The sequence below is a fragment of the Dama dama genome, chromosome 19 (assembly GCF_033118175.1).
Source record: "Dama dama isolate Ldn47 chromosome 19, ASM3311817v1, whole genome shotgun sequence".
NCBI lineage: Eukaryota > Metazoa > Chordata > Mammalia > Artiodactyla > Cervidae > Dama > Dama dama.
In genome coordinates, this window is record NC_083699.1 from 22,385,960 (window position 1) to 22,409,721 (window position 23,762).

Here is a 23,762-nt window from a genome sequence, read left to right on the forward strand (position 1 = left end):
AGAAGCCATAATACAAATTTTCGAAGAGTTAAGAAGGGTGAAGAGAGGGAATGGCTGAATGGCCTAGCCCCACATGCTGACATCCTGACAGCAGTAATTCTTGGTTCCCTCCTTCTTTAACGATCTGGTTCCCTCAGTGCTACTGTAGCAAGCCTCCCCACCCTTCACTAAAGCTAGTCATGGTCTGGGATAATGTCCAAGGTGACTTTGCCCTACACTGACCCGACTGGATCCCAGGATTTGTGACTTCCTGAGGAGATGGCTGGTAACTCCACACAGAGCCACGCTCCATCTGTGATCCTATATTTAGTCTCAATCACAGAGGCAGAAATGCATATGTCAACAAAAGCATCCCAGCATGGTTTATATCTTTCTGGAAACCAAGTCCAGGGTTTTCTATATCACTGAATTTGGAATGATACCAGCTCAAGTTAGAAAGGAAAAAAAAAGCAAAATCCAGGAGGGCAGAGCCAGATAACCTGCTCCTGCTTGTAGACCAGGTTCATATAAGGAGACTCTTCTTGTTCATCTATTGAGATGAACTTACCCTAACTCACTGGTTAGGCAGAGTCTTGCCCTTGGGTGAGGTTTCCAGGAAAACAAGGATTTAAGCTGACAGTGTTGCGGGACCAACAAGAACATCTTTTTTTTGGAAGGTAGCTGGCCTCTGTGACAGGGTGGAGACTATGCTGCTGTCACACACCTGCTGAATTCCTACCACAAGAATCTAAACAAATGAAAAAAAGAAAAAACAAATCATCCACACCTGTGACTACCAAGCACTTAAGGTTTCTGTAAGGCACCATCTGCACCTGGGAAGCCTGGGCGGTCAGTTGCAGCGCCAGAGGAAAACACCACTGCCAGCCCTTTGTAAAGGAGGCTCAACTGTCCCCCTCTCTCAGATCTTGGCCACTGGTCACAGGTAATATTAATACAAGTCTTAGAAAAATATAATCATAGCCACAGAAAATACATGCATCTTCCTGTGCATGAGGAAAACTCCAAGTGCAGGTGTGGCAGGAATAAAAGAGATTTCAGAGCAGAAGCATCTATAATCATCACCCTCTGCCCATCCTGGCCCCAGGGAGGGAGGAGTCTTTTTCCTGGATCAAGGGCTGGATCCTTGTTTATTAACCGAATCCAGATACTAGGCAACCTTTACTAGGTAATACTAGAATGGAGGGCTTTCCTGGTAGGCTAATGGTAAAGAACCGGCCTGGCAATTCAGGAGCTGCAAGAGACAGCGGTTCGATCCCTGGGTCTGGAAGATCCCCTGGAGAAGGGCATAGCAACCCACTCCCATATTCTTGTCTGGAGAATCCCATGCACAGAGGAACCTGGCGGGTTATAGTTCATGGGGGTCACAAAAAGAGTAGACATGACTAAAGCAGCCTATCTCCCTTCCTGCTTTATCTCCATATATATATGTGTGTGGGTGTGTGTGTGTATACACACACATATATATATAAGAGAGGGAGGCAATTACGAGGATGGTGTTTAAAAGGAGAGAGTATTTAAAAGAAGCCCCTGCTGGAGGCCTGAGATATTGAAAGAGTAAAAGAGCTAATGACCAACGATCCTAGAATAAACTTTTCATTGTTTTTGAACCTGCATGTCTTATTCCTGGCCACGAATGTTCCTCTGAGAAGACATCTCTGAGACTTGCTCCTTTGGTCACAGGGACTCAGCTCACACAGTGGTGTGGAGCGGCTCCGTGAAGCTGGCTATTTCTCTGAAATGTTTGTTCACCTTCTATCAGTACAAGCAAAAATCCCTTTATAACAAAGTTACTGTGAAAACTCTGTTATACTAAATTCTTGTTATAGCAAATATCGACTTGAAAGAAAGGACAACCTAACCTAGCTGTGAGTATATGTTTGCTCCAAGCACACACAAAGTCGTTTTTTTATCATTCTTTGTCATGATGACTGACTACATCTTGTTCTCTGTGATTTTTCAGCTTGACAATTCTACTAATTACCATATAGAAAATATTCTTTAAAAGTATACAATATTTGACCTAATCTCAGCTTCAGTCACATCATGGGAAGTCCAAAAGATGTAAGAGAGAAAAAATGAGGATAGTATTTGTTTGCTAAATTTTCAGTAATTAGCTGAAATAATAATTCATTTTTAATTTCTTGAAAGATACGTAAAAAGGAGGACTTCATCAAAATTGTTATATGATTCTATCAATGTAAAAAACTTTGAGAAGCTAAGATGCTACATCAATAAAATTCTTACGTTTTGCTCAAATGAAACAGTGTACAATCCTCTCAGTGTCTCCACGTCTCCATAGTATCAATTTATCATTATTTGAACCAAGTCTCTCCATATTCCTACACGAAACAAACCAGGGAGCAAAGAAACTTAACCAAGTTTTTTATCCTTCTAAGACAGATCTGAATCGGCTACTCCTTACTACTTTTCTCTGCTTCCTAATTTATCCTTGAGGGAGCAGCTTAGAGAACAGAATATCCTATGCAGTGGTCCCAACCTCTAAGTGTTCTAGAATAACAAAGCCTTACAAAGAATCTCTGCCCCTGGACTGACAATCCTGGAGTCAATTGTCAAGTCTATTAAAAGAGGATCTTTCTTGAACATTTCATTTTTTGAACCCACGAGTTTTACTACTGATTTACCAACAAAAAAGGGTGAACAAATAAGAAAGAAATTCATTTTGGTCCATTTTGTGAGATAACACTTGCAATTGGAAGAAAATCACCCACATACGTTGAAAAATGAATGACCTCTGCAAATTCTAACTGATTACCAAGGCAAGCAGAGTAAAACAGAAGACTCTTGATATTTGGGGGAACTTTTAAACATATTTGATACCAGACTTGCATAAATCTTTGGTATACTTTGGAAGTATGAGAGGCTGTCAAAACAGCAATAAGATGAGCAGACATGCTGAACTTCATCAACACCCTTCATGAAAGAGGGTATAAGATGGCATAGTATATGTGAGTAGGGGTAATGGGATTCTGATATTTTCACCAAAAAAAGAGAGATCCCTCTTGAGCCTAGGTCAAAACTAGGGGTAGTTCCTGGTGCTTCAGGAGAGCAAACTTCTATTTTCTTTTAACAATGCAAGATTTAGTTTCTACTACGTATTCTTAAAGGATAAAATCAATAAAATAAATTGTACATTCTTTCCTTTCCTCATTTCATTATATTCTAAGAGAATCCATAATACCTTCTTGGGTTCCAATGACAGTCACGTGCAGTGTGCTATTAAGTAAGCCTCACCTTTTCTCTCGGCATTTTCTCATTTCTTAATTCATCACATAGTAAAACTGAATATCCCAACTGTATTTGTCAGCTTATAAATAATATTTTTAAAACTTAATACTTTGTAATACAAGGTTTTATGGTATTATACATTCATTATTAAATTACATTTTTCCTTCCTACTTCCTATTAAAGACACCCTTTGGGATAAATAGTGAAATAATAATTCTATTGGAATTAATTCATTTCAGAATTATTAAGACAAAGGTCTTCATTTCTTAGTTATCCAGCTTTAAGATATGCAACTTGTCAGGTGAACTTGCTTTCTCCTTAATGAATAATCATTTTCTCTGAAATCAATGCCAAACCAGAGAAAATTCATTTTGGGCCCAGTCAGACCTAGAAAGAAATAGGTGAGAAATATTGCCATTCAGATACCTGGTACATATATCTAAAATCCCAAATTACCCCATTCTTCTTTATTACCAAACATACATTATTTGATTGTCAGCTCCTGACTCTAAACTCAGTCGTTAGGTATCTTGAAAGTTTGATGCTGTTGTTGCTTTAATGGATACTCATGTTTCAGTTAACATATAGATTTCATGTTTCAATGGGTAAGGCTTCACTGCAGGACTCAAAATCAAACTTACAAACGTGAGAACTATTTCTTTTAAAATGATCTAGAGAGGCACACATTCATTGTAATATCACATTTCAGGACTGCATGCCTAGAATATAATGTACTGTCAAAGCACTGCATCAAAATTATTTAATGAATTTCTGACTCCAGTAAAATCTCTTTCCACTATTCCTTCCCATCTATTTAACGGAACATAAGAAAAATTTACTATCCACTCACATCATTATTTTTCTATGACTGAATAGGTATATGTTTGAGGGGAGCAAACAAAAAGCCAAGTTCATACACTGCATTTTAGCCAATCCAAGTAATCTACAGCAATTTTGGGTGAGACAGATAGAATGGAGGATTTGGCACCTCAGAGGTACACTGACCTACATCTACTTGTAGAGTTTTATGATGGCCAATGACAACAAATACAGGCAAAGAAAACAGGCTAAATGGCAATATTCCAAAGAAACAAAACTTCACCCCCTTTATCTAATGACCCATTTCACTATTAAAAAATGTTCCACCCAAATTATTTTTTGGCTTAAAAGAAATTTAAGGATCTCTCCTGAATCCTTGTTTTAAAGGTTAACTAGGAAGCCATCAGTGTCTCCTTTTCAAATAAATTCAGAGTCACATAATTAGACCATCCTGGAAGTAACTGAACTTCTAGAAAACAAGAAGTGGGAGAAAGAAAAATTGTTTATGAAAATAAATAGATAAAATACAAGTGGCTTTTGCCCTATCCAATGACCCTGGACTAGATCTATGCTTCAGCCAAAGTTTTGTTCCTTTTTCACCTTTCATAAGCTCTTGTGCCACATGGAAGGCTCTTTGGTAGGCTTTTGACTCACAATGTCACATTTTATTTTCACAACAACCCTAACTGGATAAGTACAATCATTATCACCCTCTGACATAGAAATAAACTGAGGGACAGCTGATTTAGTAACTTTTCCTAAATCATTCAACTAGGACACAGACCTTAAGAAGGATTTGAGCTTGGAAAGTCTTCGTCAAGAAGCCTGCTCCCTTCTGTTCTGCCAAGCATTTCCTATGCTATCATTTATTGATCATCCTTAGAATAAAACATACAAGAAAATCTCAACTTGAGCCAACAGAATTTTTTAAATTATTCTTCACTCAATTGGGAAAGTTCTGAACCTAAGAAAAGTGTTCTATCGCTAATTACTTTCGGGGCCTAGAGACAATTAAGCACTACCCCAGTCTTTGAAAATCTTTTTGTTAGAGACAAGTCCTAGTCTTTGCAAGGTAGAAATCACTGCCAAACTCTAATATCATTTTTAAAGATTTTCCTTATTAAATCAGTACTGGTTTGAGACAAATTATACAAATGATGTTTTTTATGTCTAGCTTAATTTAACTAGCTATATACACTGGTCTATAAATCATATTTTCAAAAATACCCTACTTCTCTAAACTAAAAACTTAACAGAAGCAGAAGATATTAAGAAGGGGTGGCAAGAATACACAGAAGAACTGTACAAAAAAGATCTTCACGACCCAGATAATCATGATGGTGTGATCACTGACACTCACCTAGAGCCAGATAACCTGGAATGTGAAGTCAAGTGGGCCTTAGGAAGCATCACTACAAACAAAGCTAGTGGAGGTAATGGACTTCCAGTTGAGCTATTTCAAATCCTAAAAGATGATGCTGTGAAAGTGCTGCACTCAATATGCCAGCAAATTTGGAAAACTCAGCAGTGGCCACAGGACTGGAAAAGGTCTGTTTTCATTCCAATCCCAAAGAAAGGCAATCCCAAAGAATGCTCAAACTACCGCACAATTGCACTCATTTCACACGCCAGTAAAGTAATGCTCAAAATTCTCCAAGCCAGGCATCAAAAATATGTGAACCATGAACTTCCAGATGTTCAAGCTGGTTTTAGAAAAGGCAGAGGAACCAGAGATCAAATTGCCAACATCTGCTGGATCATCAAAAAAGCAAGAGAGTTCCAGAAAAACATCTATTTCTGCTTTATTGACTATGCCAAAGCCTTTGACTGTGTGGATCACAACAAACTGTGGAAAATTCTGAAAGAGATGGGAATACCAGACCACTTGACCTGCCTCTTGAGAAACCTGTATGCAGGTCAGGAAGCAACAGTTAGAACTGGACATGGAACAACAGACTGGTTCCAAATAGGAAAAGGAGTATGTCAAGGCTGTATATTATCACCCTGCTTATTTAACTTACATGCAGAGTACATCATGAGAAATGCTGGGCTGGATGAAGCACAAGCTGGAATCAAGATTGCTGGGAGAAATATCAATAACTTCAGATTTGCAGATGACACCACTCTTATGGCAGAAAGTGGCGAGGAATTAAAAAGCCTCTTGATGAAAGTGAAAGAGGAGAGTGAAAAAGTTGGCTTAACGCTCAACATTCAGAAAACTAAGATCATGGCATCCAGTCCCATCACTTCATAGGAAATAGATGGGGAAACAGTGGAAACAGTGTCAGACTTTATTTTTTTGGGCTCCAAAATCACTGCAGATGGTGATTGCAGCCATGAAATTAAAAGACACTTACTCCTTGGAAGGAAAGTTATGACCAACCTAGATAACATATTAAAAAGCAGAGACATTACTTTGCCAACAAAGGTCCATCTAGTCAAGGCTATGGTTTTCCCAGTGGTCATGTATGGATGTGAGAGTTGGACTGTGAAGAGAGCTGAGTGATGAAAAATTGATGCTTTTGAACTGTGGTGTTGGAAAAGACTCTTGAGAGTCCCTTGGACTTCAAGGAGATCCAACCAGTCCATCCTAAAGGAGATCAGTCCTGGGTGTTCATTGGAAGGACTGATGCTGAAGCTGAAACTCCAATACTTTGGCCACCTCATGCGAAGAGTTGACTCATTGGAAAAGACCCTGATGCTGGGAGGGATCGGGGGCAGGAGGAGAGGGGGACAACAGAAGATGAGATGGCTGGATGGCATCACCGACTTGATGGGCATGAGTTTGAGTAAACTCTGGGAGTTGTTGATGGATAGGGAGGCCTGGTGTGCTGGGATTCACGGGGTCACAAAGAGTTGGACACGACTGAGTGACTGAACTGAACTAAACTGAGACTATAAGGGTGGGGTCCTGATATAATAGGATTAGTGTTCTCAAAAGAAGAAAGGACACCAAAGTGTATCAACCACCACCCTTTTCTCTCGCCCTCTCTCTCTCTCTCTGTGGGTGTGTATGCATGTTCATGCACTAGGAATGGCCAAGTGAAAACATAGCAAGAAGACAATATCTGCTAGCCAGGAAGAAAGTCCTCACCAGGAACAAAATCAGCTGAAACTTTGATCTCACACTTCTAATCTCCAGAATGGCGAGAAAATATATTTCTGTTATTTCAGCCACCCAGTCTATAGTATATTGTTTATAGCAGCCTGAGTTGACTAATCCTGACTATTTCAGATAATATACTTAGCATTAGACAACACCACAGGCACCACAGATAGGACACCATCAAGACATTGCACTTAGAGGATACAGCTATGCCAGCTCTCATGGAAATATTGCTCCATTAGGGAAACTAGGCAAACAATTTGGATGCTGCACAATGCTTTATGTTCTTTAGTATGGATTTACTCAATGCTATGGTGAGGAAAAATTTAAGCAGTACTAAATTGCTAATCGGAGGATCAGGGATGATGACATGAAAGAAGAGAACTTGAGAAATGGATATAAACTTGCTAAGAACAGGAAGGAAAAGGAGATTCCCAGGAATGGAGACCAGTGTGTGCAAAGAATGGAGGCTTTGAAAGAACAGAGGAACTATAAATCAGATAAGGTTGGTATGGGAGACAGTACAGTCAAAGATGATCCATCTTTTGGCTTGAGCAGGTGGACAGATGGTAGTCCAATTTATTAAAAAGGAAATGCACAAGGAGGGGAGTTTTATAGGGAGAAAAAAGCAAGGGTAGTACTAGAGATAGGAATGGCTTGTTCAGTTTTGATAGGCTGGGATTCTCTCAAGGAAACATTTAGTACAGAATCTGATGGAAAGCAGCACTGAATAACTGCTGGCTGAATCTGGATTTCCTCCATTCATGTTTATTCTTTCTGGCCTAAGAGGTTACTTTCTCCTTCAATTCATTATTTTTAAAAATGACACAGTATCAGAAAAAGAAGTCACACTGGTTAATCACAACTATCTGTCCAACAAAATAGGAGGGAAATCTGCTACATTTGAGGGCAAATATGACATAAGAATAATTTAAAGGGCACAGCACATGGGAGTAGGTCAGAAGCTTTGTGCAAGTGCCTTTGTTGATCATGATTGGATTTTGTATTAAGCAGGGTAAGATTAAAAAAAAAAAAAAGAAAGAAACAAAATGCTAACATCAAGAACTCAACTGTTCCTCTGTGGATAACAATTTTGCCAAAATTACACCAAAATTTTTTTTAACAAAAGCCCTCGCTCTTGTTTGGTTCACAATACATCTAGAACAGACAATCCATGCTCTCAAAAGCAAGGACAGGGCTTCCCTGATGGCTTAGCGGGTAAGAGGCTGCCTGCCAATGCAGGACACACAGATCCCAGCCGTGGTAGGGAAAGATCTCACCTGCCATGAAGCAACTAAGCATGTGCAACACAGCTCCTGAGCCCGTGCTCTGGAGCCCACGGCCACAGCTCCTGAGCCTGTGGTCCGCAGCTGCCGAAGCCCATGCACCCTAGAGTCTGTGCTGCAGCAAGAGAGCCACCGCAGTGAGCAGCCCACCAGGGCACCACGCCTAGACAGCAGCCCCACTCGCCGCAACAAGAGAAAGGCCTGTGCAGCCACAAAGACCCAACACAGCCAAAAACAAATACATAAAATTATTTTAAAAAAATAAACGCAAGGGAAACCATTAAAGTGGTGAAGAAAACCACCGAATTGACCAGCAACTGAATTCTTGATGGACAGTCGTGAACTTATAAAATTATCTTGAATTCCAAGCAACAAAACAACTCAGTTTTGACATAATGAAAAGAATTATTTCATATTTCTCAGGGCAAGCATCTGCCCATGTATGTGCTGAAGACATTTTACTCCAAGGAGAAAAAACTTCATTATTTTTACATTTCCTCTAAATGCAGAACTATCACCAGGTTCATCCCCAAATCCACAGGTATCCTGTTTAAAGAGGCACAGACCTGCATTTACCAACCCTGGAATTGCAAAATGATTTCATTATTAAGTCTTGTTTTATTCCAAGCCTTCTGGAAAATCTCTAGCAGTACTGCACTTGTTGTTTAACTCTAGAGATTTTGTAATAAAAGTTTAATGAGTTAATGAGTTACTTATTAGTGGAATGTTTATAGCCATTATTTTAAGGTGAATGATAATGACGTAAAGTTTGTACGCATTTGGTTTAAAACGTATTCAACTCACATATCAGTTAATGCTACAGTGATTTTTTAAAAATCTCTTATCAATAGACACGTCTAGAAGTAGTGTAACTAAACCACTTTACCAGAGCTGTGGTCAAGAGCAAAACTAAGGAAGGATTTCTCACTTGTAATTATGTCAAATCTGGATCTTAACTTTTAGCATTTCAGAATTTGAATAAGAATTGTTTTTATTATTGCATTTTGAGCAGATTTCACAAGGTGACACAGATAAAGCAAAGGGACAAAATTTGAAATGAAGTCCTGAAGGCACTGCATATTTATTTCTATTTTAAAAGTTAACCAGATATTCCATTAATGATCATAAATATTAAGAGAACAGACTAAAATAAATCTAGTTTATCCGACTTCTATCTAACTGAAACTGTAAAACCAGAGGTCAATCATATCTCCAAAAAACACTTTCTTGTACATAGAAATTACCTACAAGTTTTTCAGATATAGGTCAGCTATTCCAGAAAATATGATGCTGTAATATAACCACAAAAGTTTTCAAGTTATAAAAATAAGTGGGAAATATATATACATATACATGTATGTATACATATACTAATTTTGTACAAAAATTATAAACTCAAAAGAATAACTAGTTTACCTGTCCTTATCAAAATAAAATTAATTTAGATTTTGTAGTCAGAACATAACTTCCCTTTCTTACGTATTTCCAGATGAGTTCTCTAAAAAAGAATGGCTGAAACTAGCAACTGATTTTCATATTGCTTTTTGCTGCCATGTTTATACATGAATAACTCATTAAACCAATCTGAACATAAATAACCATGACAAGATTCAGTACAGTACACATATTCTGGAGACATGTATAATCAAATTGGGATGACCAAAAGAGGGCAAAATATATTAGAATACAGAACAAAATAAACATGTAGAATGAAAGTAAAACCAAATTAACTCAAAGCCACAAGATGGAGAAAACAAATGTTTCCTCCAATCTTCCAAGCCCACTTCCCAAAAAAGTAAAGATAAAGTACAATAAACATGTCATATGACTATTCTGTTTGCTTATGCCACATACCTTAGGGATGGCCACCTTTAATGTTTCCAAATATTAATTTAAAAACTATATTTGTATCCTTTAATATGTTTTCAAGACACTATCCTCTGGCCATTCATTAGTTGGGTTCCTTTCTATCATGCCATACTTTCAAGCAATACTTTGTTTCTATAAAGCAGTGAAAATTATAAGAGAGGTTCATCCTTAAAACTCTATATAAAACAAATTTGCAACAAATGGAATTTGCTTATATTATGGCCATTTGTAGAAGTAATCTCTTCTTTACACATCTTAATATACATACATGTATTAACTCAAAAGATATTCTTACCTCCCATCCATAACTAGGGTCTTTCAGGTTTGACCTCTGCTCTCCCACATAAGGCCCAAACTTTTCACCTGCTTCAATTTTCCTTTTGGTCCATATTCCAAGGCCTGCTCCAGGCATATTTGACTCTCGAAGTTCAAACTCAGCAGGAATGGGGATATCATCAGGGATGTAGATGGGGGCTTTGTAAGGAGAGCCCTCCTTCGGAGTGAACGCTTCACTGGATGTGGCTGGAGAGCATGGTTCTTGAATACTGAGGGATAGAGCACCGGCTACTCCATCTGCATCTGGCATTTCTTCCAAAGGAATTTCAGGGTAGCTGCCATATACACACTCATTATCTGTGAATAAATAAAAACTTCATAAATTTCTACTAATATAGAAGAGACAGAATTCCACATCTCAATATTCACTTATAATGCTATTGCTCTTTTAAAAAAAAAAAATAGGAAAGACCATTCTTAAAATATGCCTGCATTAAAACCTCTGTTATTCACAGATGAAGGAGGGGGAAGGGATTATTTCCTCTTTGGTTTATCTGTGTTGAATCCATAAATCAAATGAGCTAATCTTTAACTGTCAGTACTCTCATGGGCCAGCTCAATCTATTATCCAGCTGGGAAATAATCAGCAATTTAATTATTATTATGAATAAAATAGAGATTAAGAGTAAACATATGTGTAACTACAACTCTGCAAACCATCCCAAATTGGGAGCTGATAGCATTATACAATGTCTTAGAAAGTTATATCATGCAGAGGTATCTTGGACTAAATTGTAGTAGAGTCATAAGAGAGTCCAAAGGCTTCTATGAGCCACAAGGCTTAAGTTCATATGGCAGGATTATTTATTGAAAGGTTAATTTATGTTTGTTCTTTCTCTATTTTTCCTTTCCCATTTCAAACACACCGTTGAGCCTGTGGTATTTCTTTGCTTCAGTAGCTTACGCAGAACAGAGAGTTAAAGTTATTTGATGCTAGTGATTCCTCTGGACATTTATAAAAGCTAAAATCGTTGAAGAAATTAGGTGAATTTCCCAGAGGGAACAAAGAGGAGATGGTGTCATGGGGTGGATCAAAAAAGAGAGTGAATTTCCTCCAGAATGAGAAAAGTAGAGATCAGGGGGACTCTGCATGGAGCAGAGGTCTTGCCTGGAGGAGATGGCAAGACCATCTTTGAGAGGAGAGCGGAAGAGAGTAACTAGGAGTTTGCACCCTCAACCCTGGAGCTCCAAGGGCTCCCTGGAGCAGTACAGCCACATGCTGAAGTAAATGCCCACACCATTTCAGCCTTAAGACCTTTCCACACCTTTGGAATGGAGGAAGCATAAAGAATAATAACTAAGTATGCATTTCCCACCAGTCGAAGGGGATTTGTTACCTTAAAGAAAATAAACACATGTTTCCACTAGGATTACAGACTGAAAGTCATACCTAATTTGTTCAATTTGTAGATATTCAATGGGGGAACTAAGAAAAATGGCTTAAAATTACAAGAAGACAAATTTCAATCAGAGCCATCCAAAGTTAAATGGGTCACCTAAAGTTCCCCAGCACAGGGGTTCTAATATAGCCTAGATAGCCATGAATTAGGGTTGATATGGAAGAATTGCAGCTTTAGATTAATGACTAGAATAGATGACACTTTAGATCCCATCAACCTTACAGTTCTATGAATTATTAAACTCTTCCAAGATACTTTATTGGGCTAGAGGGTAGAATATCTGAGTTCTACTCCCAATGCCTTCTTTGAGTCATTATGGAATTTAATTAACTATAACACCTATTAAGAATTGTCTGTCAAGTATGAGTCCTCTTAAAGTTTTGTGAAGTACATGAAAAGTATCTTTCTAATGAAGTGCTTGGTTCTTGAGTCAAATGAGATAATGCCATTTAAACTAAGCATCAAATCAGGACCCAGCCTTATTTCTACGAGACATTTGATCTCAATATAACAAGCTTATTATCATTCAAGTCCAGCATATCCAAAATCTTGCATATTATCATCTACCTTCAAATCAAGTGTCCTCCCACTTCCCTATTTCTATTAAAAAATAATATTTCCCCCCAAATTATCCATGTTCAAGGTTTTAAAATAACATGGATATTTTGTCTCCTTCACCCTCAATCTATTCAGTCATTAAATGCTGTCCATTTTTCTTGTAAGATTTTTACCTTCACCCCATTCTTTCAATCCATGTTTTCATTCCTGAATTTTTTAACAATCCTCTAAATGGGTCTCTAGACCTCTAACCTCTTTCCAGTCCTTTCAAATTGATCTTCCTGGTATATCAACTTTTCTGTGCCATAGCCTCCAGTAATTCCCAGTGTCCATAAGTAAAATATGCTTGGAACAGAACCTCTCTCATTCTGAAAACATTCTTTCTCTTTTAATCTCAACACTCCTCAGTAGAAGTCCCCAGGCCAGAATAAACTTATCTCTATCTTCTGGGCTCAGTAAGCATTTCCTTTGTTACTCTCTCTTCCCCTTTGCCCATCCAACTTCTAGTCATTCTCTATGTCAACTCCCAGCTTATCTCCTCGCCATCCCATTTAACATAAGTATCTCCTTTCTTTTGAGTTCTTACACAATTTCCTTCCTCAGTCTGATGATCAAATAATGCTGCATATTGCTATTTAGAGCTTAATAAGAATAATCTTTTATTCCAAACTACGAAATAGACTCTTAAAGGGAAGCCTCAAAACTCATACTTCTTATGAATTCTCCACGTGATCTTCATAAAGGTGCTTAAAAAAATACTTATTAAAGAGATGATAATTAATCTAACATAATTTCATTGACTATTAAAACAAATCAATATTTTTCTAAATATTGGAAATTATTTTGATCCTAGAAAGCACCTTTAAACCCACAACAATGGAACATTACAGATTAGAAACTTTTCTCCAAATCCAACATCAAAATAAACAATTTTTATAATGCCCCAAAGAAATACTATCAGAGAAATATACTCCAGGGTTCCAACACCCTTGATAAAGTCTATTAATCTTATTCTTTAGGGAGATTTTGCACTTCAAACCAAGAGCCAAAAGTTCACCAACACTCTTTATACAGCTAAAAACATACAAAAACATCTCTCTAGAATGCTAACATTTAACTACTGCAAATGTAGTTAAAGATTCTTAAAGGGATTTATCATCCATTGTGAAGATTTTCGTTTTTTCAAGAAGTGCTAAAAACTGGAAGACATTGTGTAACCTATAGACTTATCCATTTAAGCAACAGGAGACAAAAATGCATGCAAATGAATAGAACTATTTCCTCCGGTAATTATCCATTAATGGTCAGTAAAATCTCCCCTATTTCCTGGAAGGGTTAAACTAGTCATACTGTCAGTTCCATCAAGTGAAAGCGAAAGTGAAAGTGAAGTTGCTCAGTCGTGTCCGACTCTTTGCGACCCCATGGACTGTAGCCTACCAGGCTTCTCCGTCCATGGGACTTTCCCAGGCAGGTGTACTGGAGTGGGTTGCCATTGCCTTCTCCATCAGAGTAATCCCAAACCTTAAAAATGGATAGAGGTAAACTCATCTGGTCGCCCCCCACAATCATTGCTGACCCCATGACCTTTGAGTTAGCCACAAACTTTCCCAACGCATAATTTTTAAACTAGTGAGTTTGGATTTCAATTCCTGTGGAGACAAAATACACGAGTGCCCAGGCTGCTGAACAGAAGAATTTGAATTTAAAACCTGAATGCAATTCTGCTTACAATAGCAAAATAATTCCAATTAAACTTAAAGAACAACTTATACAGGTCAAGCAAATCCAGGAGAAAGACTTATGGTCCTATTCATCCACACACAGGCATTAAATGTATGTGTAAAGCCAGGCAATTTGTTTTCAAGCCACTGTTAATCCTGTATCATTGGAATTAAATATAAAAAGGGCTATGGTGACAGAAAATGGAAATATAAAACTGCTGAGTTTTACATATCAAAACATGCAACAATATTTCAGTGTTATCTAGCACTAAGAAATTTTCAACAACATATGCAGTCTATCATACTGCATTGAACATTTGCATAAGTCAAAGTAAACTAATGTCTCCAGGTACATTCCTCAAGAACTATCCAAAAAGCTGCTAAAACATTTCATCTAAATGACAAACTACCTCAATTATCATATCTCCATTAAATATGTGTTATTGAGGAAAAATTGGTATATCTTTTTCCTGAGCTATAACTACAGTTAATTAAAGAATTGTTCAGATATCAGATTGACAGATTGGGCACATTTACAATAGGTAAGTATCAGGTAAGAAGTGCTATATACATCAGTGCTCCCATAAAGATAAATAACCCTTGTAATTTCTTGGAACTGAATTGCCTGCTACTGGAATTTGCTTCTTGCATCCTTTAAGTGTATCATTAACTGAAAAAGGACAGAAAGATAAGTTTATTGTTGGATTTGAGGCAAATGACTTGGGAAATGCTCTTGGAAATCAAATTCTTCAATACAACTTTTAAGTGTTCTAATATCCCTGGAGGCCAAGGCCCCATTTGTTTTGGATTATATTTATTTCTATGACTCCTGAAATAACTAACATAAGGTTTCCACCTGAGGAGAGCTGCATTTTAAAAACTTATCAGAATCTACAAAGAGGAAATTGCAGAAATAATACTGATAATAATAACCTCCACAGATATATCTATATTCTCTCACAATCCAGGGAGAAAACTGCGACTAGAAGGATAATCTTCCATTTTGCAAATGTGCAACCTGATACCCAAGGATGCTAACCCATATATCCAAAGTCAGCTGAGACTAGAACCCAGCTGTTCAAATCCAGTCCTCCCTTTAACTCTTAGGCAGCTTGCTTTTTTTTCTTTAAAGATATGTTTTAAGGTATGTTTGTGTTTTCAAAATTGTAGCCCTACTATGTGAATAGCTTATTTTTTCACTTTTTTCACTTGATATTATGAACACCTACTTATGGTTTTAAAAACATTAAACTATATTTTAATTGCTGCGTTATACTCCACAATATAAACCCATAATAAATGAACTATTTCCATAGTATTTATTTATCTTGCTTCTAATTTTCTGATACCATAAACACCACTAAAATAAACATTTTTTCATATAAATATTTATGTTCACCCTATTTAGGTTATATTCCTAGAAGAAAGCTGAGTGAGTATTGACAGATTGCTTCTCAGAGCTTGATACCAATTTATACTCCAAGCCATCATACAGGTATTTATTATTATGTCTTGTTCTTAAAATTTATTAATACAACAGAAAAGACTGTATATCTATTGTTGCTTTAATTCACATCTCAGCGATTACTAAGACTAAATATTTTGTCATTCCTATTTCCCCTTTTGCAAATTACTCATTGTTTCTGTCCAGTTGAAACTGGGCTTTTATTGGTCTGTCTTACTAATAATAAAGAAATGAGCCCTTTGATACAGCTTTTTGCTACTATCCCCAGTAGATCACTTATCATTTGGTTTTTTAATGGAGCTTGTGTTGTCAAAATTTTTACCTTGTACAGAATGAAGTCTATTTTTCCTTTGTGATTTTTACATTTTTCTTAGAAAGTCCTTACCCATCCTAAGGAAGAAAAAAAAAAAAAAAAAAAGATTCTCTTATATTTTCTTTGAGCTTCACAGTTGCTGTTCTACCAACCTTAGATTACCAATGATTTACTGCTGAGTGAAAAGCAGAGAAAAATGATTTCATTTATTTGAGCTCCTGTGAACGGCAGCCTAGAAAAAAAAAATGCCATTTCACTCATAATTCTTTGGTTCTTATTTGCAAGGCTGGCCTAAAATGCCGTCTCTTTTGTGGGTTTTATATAACTCACCATTTGTTTCACTTGGCCCCTCTGCCTAGCTTAACTGCAAATCTTCTGGGCAGATGCCATTCAAAATCCAGAATTTCACTGTTAATAGTATTCAGTACCCGTCATAACACTTATCACTCAGCATTATCATTAGTGATACTCACATAAATAATTTTCCACTCTTCTTCACATAAGTCCACTGAGAGAAAATATTTAGCAACTAGAGTTTAAAGTTAACATTAAAAGCACATATACCTAGCTTGTCTCTGAAGTAAAAAAAAAATTTCCCTAGACATTAAACAAGGAACAAGTTCTATATACTCAGCCGTACACACTTAGGCGCATAATAGACACATCAGTGTGCGTTTGTAGTGTGCATGTGTGTAATAGCTCACTAATCTTAAAAATAGGCTGAGACAGAAACATGGTTTGAAATCTCAGGCAGACTGGTTGAGATCATAACTACATGAAACAACTGCCAGGAGGAGACCAACGGGGGAACTGAACAGATTAGGTAACTCCGAAATTTAGACATTTCCCCCCATTATGTTCCTCATTGCAGTTTTGTAATAAAAACATGAGCGAACTTCAAAGGAAGCTCTGTAGTAAAGGTTAATTGCTACTAAAGAAGAGGGTGGGCCCGAGCGCGGGGACTTTGGGCCCAAGCGGCCAGCAGACAGGAAGGATTACACGTGGCTGCGAGCGGCGGATGCGTGCCCAGCTCCGCGAGCAAGGCAGGCGCTGCCAAACCTCAAGCCCCACCAGGGACCTCCTGGTAGGACGTGAGCACATGAACACGAGTCCATGAGTCGGTGCCTGCTAATGGCAGGGCGGGGAGGGGAGGGGGAAGACATCAATTTCCTTCCAAAATTCAAACCGGACATGCTCTTCTTCCCTTGTTAGGACAATTCCAGAGCGGTGACCCAGGCCTGTTGGCGAGGAAGCAGAGGACCTGGGAGCCAGCTCTTCTGCACCGGCGACGCAACCAATCACCACGCGCCGGGCTTGGGGAAAGGGTGGAGCCCGAGTCAGGCCAGATGCACAAACAGAACAAAGGAGGAGGCCGTGCATTGGCCCGCAGGAGAGTCTGTGAGAATGGCCCCAAGATAATGAAATTTAAGATCCCAACGAAAGGAAGAAAGGAAACTAGTAAAAGTGAGGGAAACGAATTTCCAGAAAACTGACTTAAACTAGCTTTGAAGGACCGTAGTAAGGGTCAGAGTCACAGACTGGGAAAATCGAAGCATCTCACAGGCTTCCCAGGTGGCGCTATTGGTAAAGATCCCGGTAAGAGAGGTGGGTTGGATCCCTGGGTCCGGAGGATCTCCTGGAGGAGGGCATGGCAACCCACTCCAGTAAGCTTGCCTGGAGAATGCCTTGCACAGAGGAGCCAGACCGGCTACAGTCCATGGGGTCTTAAAGAGTCAGACACGACGGAAGCGACTTAGCAAGCACGTATAGGATGGAGGCTGCTGACGGAACTTGTCTTTAGAATGTGCTGCCTCCAGAGAGGAATAACAAGTAGACCTCGCGGAATCTGTTAACACTGGACTGCATTTGAAGAATCCATGTCTCCAGCGATCACCACTTATTGTGAAATAATGCATCAACATGGCTTGGCACATGGAATTTTTTTAATGACCTTCTAACTTCCTTGAGCCTTTAGTATTTGCTACTTCCTTGTACCAGAGTATTCCATTTCTTCCTTGTGGAAATTTTTCCTCCGGTGTTTTCTAAAAATATTTTATGTGTGTGCTGTCAAAAAGACCCTAAAAGTATGAAAGAGTGTTGGGAGGCAAGCAAGGAAGATGGCAAAAAATACCACAGGGGTTGAAAGTAAAGGACCAAATCAGTGAACAAACATTTGTCTTCTTCATAGGATTGTGGCATACCTCTCACTTATCCTGGGGTTTTAACTCTGGTTAAGAGTTTCTCCACTCTTCTCGAAATTTCACAGACATTTCACTAAACAAGTATGTTTTGTGAATTACACTGGTAGCTTCTAAGCTCCTATGAAATGAGTTTGACCACTTCCAAAAGTTCCTCATCAGAGATGGAACTCAGCTTTTTAAAACAGGTTATGGGAAGAAATTGTCAGAAAATTCACAGTTGAGGTACCAATGAAGAAACCCTTTGGTATCTACTTACAGATCTAAAACAGCTAAAATAAAGACATTAAAGCTGTGTGGGTACTACTCCAAGGAAAAACATGACCTGGTTAATGTTTGGCTCATTCTGTTGTTAAGGGAGACGGGATCGCCAATACCCACTGGAATGACCAGGTAAGAACAGACTTATCACATATCAGATATGGCTTCTCTTACGTTATAACTTTGTGCTGTGACTCCCTTCTAGTAAGACAAATTTTTAAGAGTCTTTAGGCAACCTTTGACCTGATGGCTTTTCTCCTAAGCTTTTTATATCCCCAAAGTGATTTTCCTTCAGATTCATTTAGAGTAAAATAGAAATGCCCTGAAATTACGTTGCAGCAGACTGGGTGGTTGCTCTCAGGCAGTCCGAAATGACCAGAGTACAGCCTTTCAGTATTCAAGCCATATCTACAGCAATTATTTGCCAGCATATCTAAAAGAAGGCAGGCATTTCCTGTTGCACACAAATGGGACACTCTTATCTAAATTACTGTTTAAACAGGTATTTAAGAAAAGACTATCACAGGCAGGAATTTACTGATGACGGAACACATTAGTTTAGGGCTGGACACATTAGTTGAGGACTCACCATTGTCAGGAAAGGAAGCATATCAGCATCAGGAAGGTATAGGGAATATTTTATAACTCCTGTATGGGTCAAGTTGGCAGTTGTAAACTATGCCATTTGCACTCAGGAAAAGCAGGAGTGGTACATGCCCAGATGTGGAGGTCTGGATTCAGCAATATGTCTTCCCTGCCCAGAGTAACCTTGAGAGCTTGAGAGTCGTAGCTTTTGAGGAGTCCCTGCCTCCCCTTCCATAAAATAAGCTCATTGGACAAGTTCAGCCCCAGGTCCATTCCACTCAAGCAATCCCAGTTCTACATAATGAAAACCAAAGAATGGTCCAAGTTTGGTGTACCAGAAGCTTATAAAATGTATTTCCTGGTCTCTCCACTTCAGTCTCTCCCAACATGTAAGCTAGGAGAGCCTATACTCTGGCTGCCCAACTTTGTTCTAACCAGTGAAACTGGAATTTATTCCCAGTAGAGGCTTATAAAACTGGGCTGTTATTCTCACATTAAGTAGACTGCCCTCTGGTGAGGACTGTGGTTTACGTGTGGGCAGAATGTGTGGTTTACTACCTCTAATTTGTTTATGTTGTTGATGGTGGTTTCAGAAGAAAGCTACAGCCCTTCACATGCTAAAGAGTGACCTGATTTACTTCCTTTAAAAAAAGAAAAAAGTGTTGGAGTGGGGGAGGGGAGCATGAGAGTGCATTAATGTGCCATTGCTAACAGAGGAGCAACTGGGATCTCTTTGACCACAGCTCTGCTTCATTCAGCTCTGCATGTGAAATGAGAGCCCCAACTTGTTTATTATAATTACCTAAGTGTGGCTTGGTGGCTTTTGGCAGAGATCCTTCTTGCCTCCGAAGGAGAGACCAAAACTCAGGAGCTACAAGTTAAAGGAAGAAGAGGGGAATGTATTTTGAAGCAAGGAGACCAAATTCTAATATAAACTGGGTGAAAATATTCAAAACAACCCCTGCAAAGATGAAGATCAAAAAGTAAATGAGATTGCCCTCCACTTTCTACCATATAATAAACAAAGATAGGTGTGCAGGAGAATTGAATAAACAGTGGAAATGTAAGTTCAAATTCATTCTCACAGCTAACTTGATGCAGAACCTTCTCTGTTGCTACAAAACAGAAGAGCTTTCTTATATCCAGGAATCCTACATAAAGAAAAGAAAATAATTATGCTTGTCTGGCAGAAGAGGGAGTTGTAGCAGTGGCTTGCCGATAAAAAAGAATGTGAACAAGCAATAGAAGCCTAACCTAACCACACTCTGAGTTTGATAAAGAGCAGAGAGTACCCCAAAAAATTAAATTTAGTTGGTTTCAAAATTAGGCTTTATATGAAAATGAGCAATGATCCTTGTTCTCACAAGGCTTGGTAACAAAGAAAAGAATGACTTCTGATCTTAAAGTGATTCTGTGGGGAAAGTTCCTTGATTCAGCTGATTTCAGCATGGACTCTGGTCCCACTGCAAATACAGCATCTTTGGTGTAAAATAAGTTTAGATGGTTCCAAGAAGTGCAATTTTCTGCCCCCATTTCAAACTCTAAAGGCCCCCATATTGAGTTTCCCAACAGTATATCATATCAAACATAAAATCATTCAAAACCATGGGGATGGATGGAATGTCATTGAAAAACATGAAGGTTTTGTTTTTTTTTTTTTTAATTTGAGAAAACATTATACACGTTAATAAAAAATGTTTTCAGGGAAAATATGAACAGATGTGTCATGCATAAGTGTATACACACACTAAATAGCACTTATGATTTGAGAGGGGGTAATTTCAACATTGTTAAGTGGTAACACAAGCTAGGTATTTAAGGGAATGATATAATATGACAACTTCATAGACTACCAAGCTATGTATGGTCTCTGGAAATTGTCATTATCAACATGTACAATAACTAGTAGCATTAGGTGGTCTGTACAGTATCCTTCATGTCTAATTGAGTCACACAGTCTAAGACACTTGATGGGCGCCAGGCACTGCCTCCTAATGAGAACTGACTTTTAAAGAAAGGCATTCAGGACCTCTTCTGTATAAATTACTATCATTTGCAGCAAGAGAGGATTATAAATGCTTGTTGGCAAAAACTAAATTTATTTACAAACTGGGTCTAATTTATTTATGGCTCCAGTACAATCGGCTTTGTTGAAATATTTATGTTATCTGTACTTCTGCCGCACTAAACTCTACCACAATCATAAACACTGTTGAAAAATTATTTGCAGTTAGCAGGATTTAAACTACCCATTATATCACCAGCTAGTGCCAGTAAACTTTTGCACTGGTTGATAAAGTTTCCTCTGTGGAATAAATATACATTTGACTTTCAAAATCTTTGGTGGGCTCCAAACTATCAGAGTGAAGGATTAAACAGATGTCCCAGACTTTACCAGTTGTGTGTGACTGCTTCAATTGCACATTCCAATTGAAATTTTGTGATAGACTACAAAAGTGCCCAGATTAAAACTCTTTTCTAGCATAAGGCGAGGAATTAGATAATTGAAGTGTAGGGGTGATATTCTTTGCCCAAGATGCTGCTTCTCAGACTTTAGTCATTTACCCATTCCAAAACAATGATTTGACACCATGCTGGACCTGGGACTGTGCAAGTTGCTATGGCTATGTATAGACTTGAATAAGATCAAATTTCTGCCCTCAAGAAATCTAGAGTTGAGTAATAAAGACAGAGATGGTAACAGGTATATGACTATGTGGTAAAATAAGATCTAAAAGGAGGTTGTGAAGAGTGATGGCTGTTAAGAAGTTGAATATAAGTAACTACTTCTGGGCCAATCTGCAGAAATAGATGAACTGGGTGAAGGGAGTCTAAAGGTACAAATTTCTGGTTATAAAATAAATAAATCATGGTGATGTAATGTACAGCATGGTTACTAGTTAATAATAGCATAGTTAGTAATGTGTGTGTGTTAGCCACTCAGTCATGTTTGACTCTTTGCAACCCCATTGACTGTAGCTTGCCAGGCTCCTCTGTCCATGGAATTCTCCAGGCAAAAATACTGGAATGGGTTACCATTCCCTTCTTCAGGAGATCTTCCTGAACCAGGGATCAAACCTGGGTCTCCTGCATTGCAGGCAGATTCTTTGCCATCTGAGCCACCAAGGAAGCCCTATTGCTATAGTTAATAATACTGTATTTCATTTTTGAAAGTTGCTAAGAGTAAATCTTAAAAGTCCTCATTACAAAAAACAAATGTATAATTATGTATGGTGACAATGTTAACTAGACTTATCGTGATGATTATTTTGCAATACATGTAAATATCAAATAAGTACACCTGAAACTAATACAATAGTGTTAGTCACTCAGTCATGTCCGACTCTTGGTGACCCCATGGACTGTGGCCCGCCAGGCTCCTCTGTCCATGGGATTCTCCAGGCAAGTTAATGGAGTGGACTGCCATTCCCTTCTCCCGCTAATAGAATGTTATATGACAATTAAACCTCAATTTAAAAATGTAACAAACAAGAATAAACCTCTCATTTCCATTCTCAGTAGAAATGCAGTTGTCATTTTACATGCATTTCGGAGGTGCACCAAGTTCTTCACAGTAATGTAAGTTTCAAAAAGAAAGGCATGATTTACTCTCACACTGTCTAAATAACTCATAAAATGATGAAACCAACAGGTTCTAAAACAGCCTTGCCCACAATTTCATTACAAAATAAGCCAAGAGAAAACCACATGGAGAAGTGGATGGTTTCCCTGTCAGTAGCTAGTAAAAACTGTATTTCTGCTTGGTCTACTTCACTGAAAAAAAAGACTAAAAGTTCTCCTGTAAACCAGGTGGGACTGCTGTGATGCCAGGGAAACTCCCACCAGCCTATAAACGGCCCAAACCACAACGTTATCTTCCAGTTTGAATTGAAAGTTGTGCCAAACAGACCAGGGATAGTTCTGGCTGATCTCAGAACAGTGCTGTATACAGAGGGATGACTGGCCAGATCACTCTGAAGCCTCCAATCTAAAGCAAGGGTTGTCAGAGAAAATGGCAGGACTAGATATTCTGGTGTCCCACACCACTCAACCGATGATGGTCCTTTCCCAAATAATATCCATATATGCCAAAGATGGTCAAAGAAACTTAAACAAAAGCAAAAGTAGCAAAATAAATTTTGAGAGCTGCATTTATATGGTGAAAAAATAAAATCCCCCAAAGAATCTATTTATTCATCAAGGTGCGTCACAAAAAAAGGAATACCAAAAACCAAATATTTGTAACTTCATATTTTGTAGTATATACATAAAATACTGTGCTGCCTATTTATATCAAAATTATATAAAATTACTCTTACTTAGATCTAGGTATTAATATTATTCTCCTGAATAAGCAAAATTTAGTGATTTGTTTTATGCTTCTGCTTATCATTTTATGGATTTATTCTGATGAATCTTCTTTAACAAACTGCTTTTCAATAGGTTATAGCTATTAAGTATAGCTAAGTTAATATTTGAGCTATTAAATAAAGTTAAGCTAAATGAAATCTTTTGGCATCATGTTGCTTAGTTGATGAAATAATTGATTGAAATATCCATTTTTCATAGCGTTGTAGAATCTCAGAGCTGAATAGGCCA

General features: G+C 38.1%; 1 protein-coding gene across 9 annotated transcripts in view; it reads right to left on the reverse strand.

Annotated features, from left to right (window-relative positions):
- Positions 1-23,762, reverse strand: part of MECOM (MDS1 and EVI1 complex locus) — a 606,212-nt gene that overhangs the window by 302,430 nt on the left and 280,020 nt on the right. For all 9 annotated transcript variants that reach the window (XM_061168278.1, XM_061168285.1, XM_061168277.1 and 6 more), the window contains exon 2: positions 10,622-10,959. In XM_061168278.1, the coding sequence (XP_061024261.1) occupies positions 10,622-10,959 (338 nt within the window). The remainder of the gene's footprint in view (positions 1-10,621; positions 10,960-23,762) is intronic.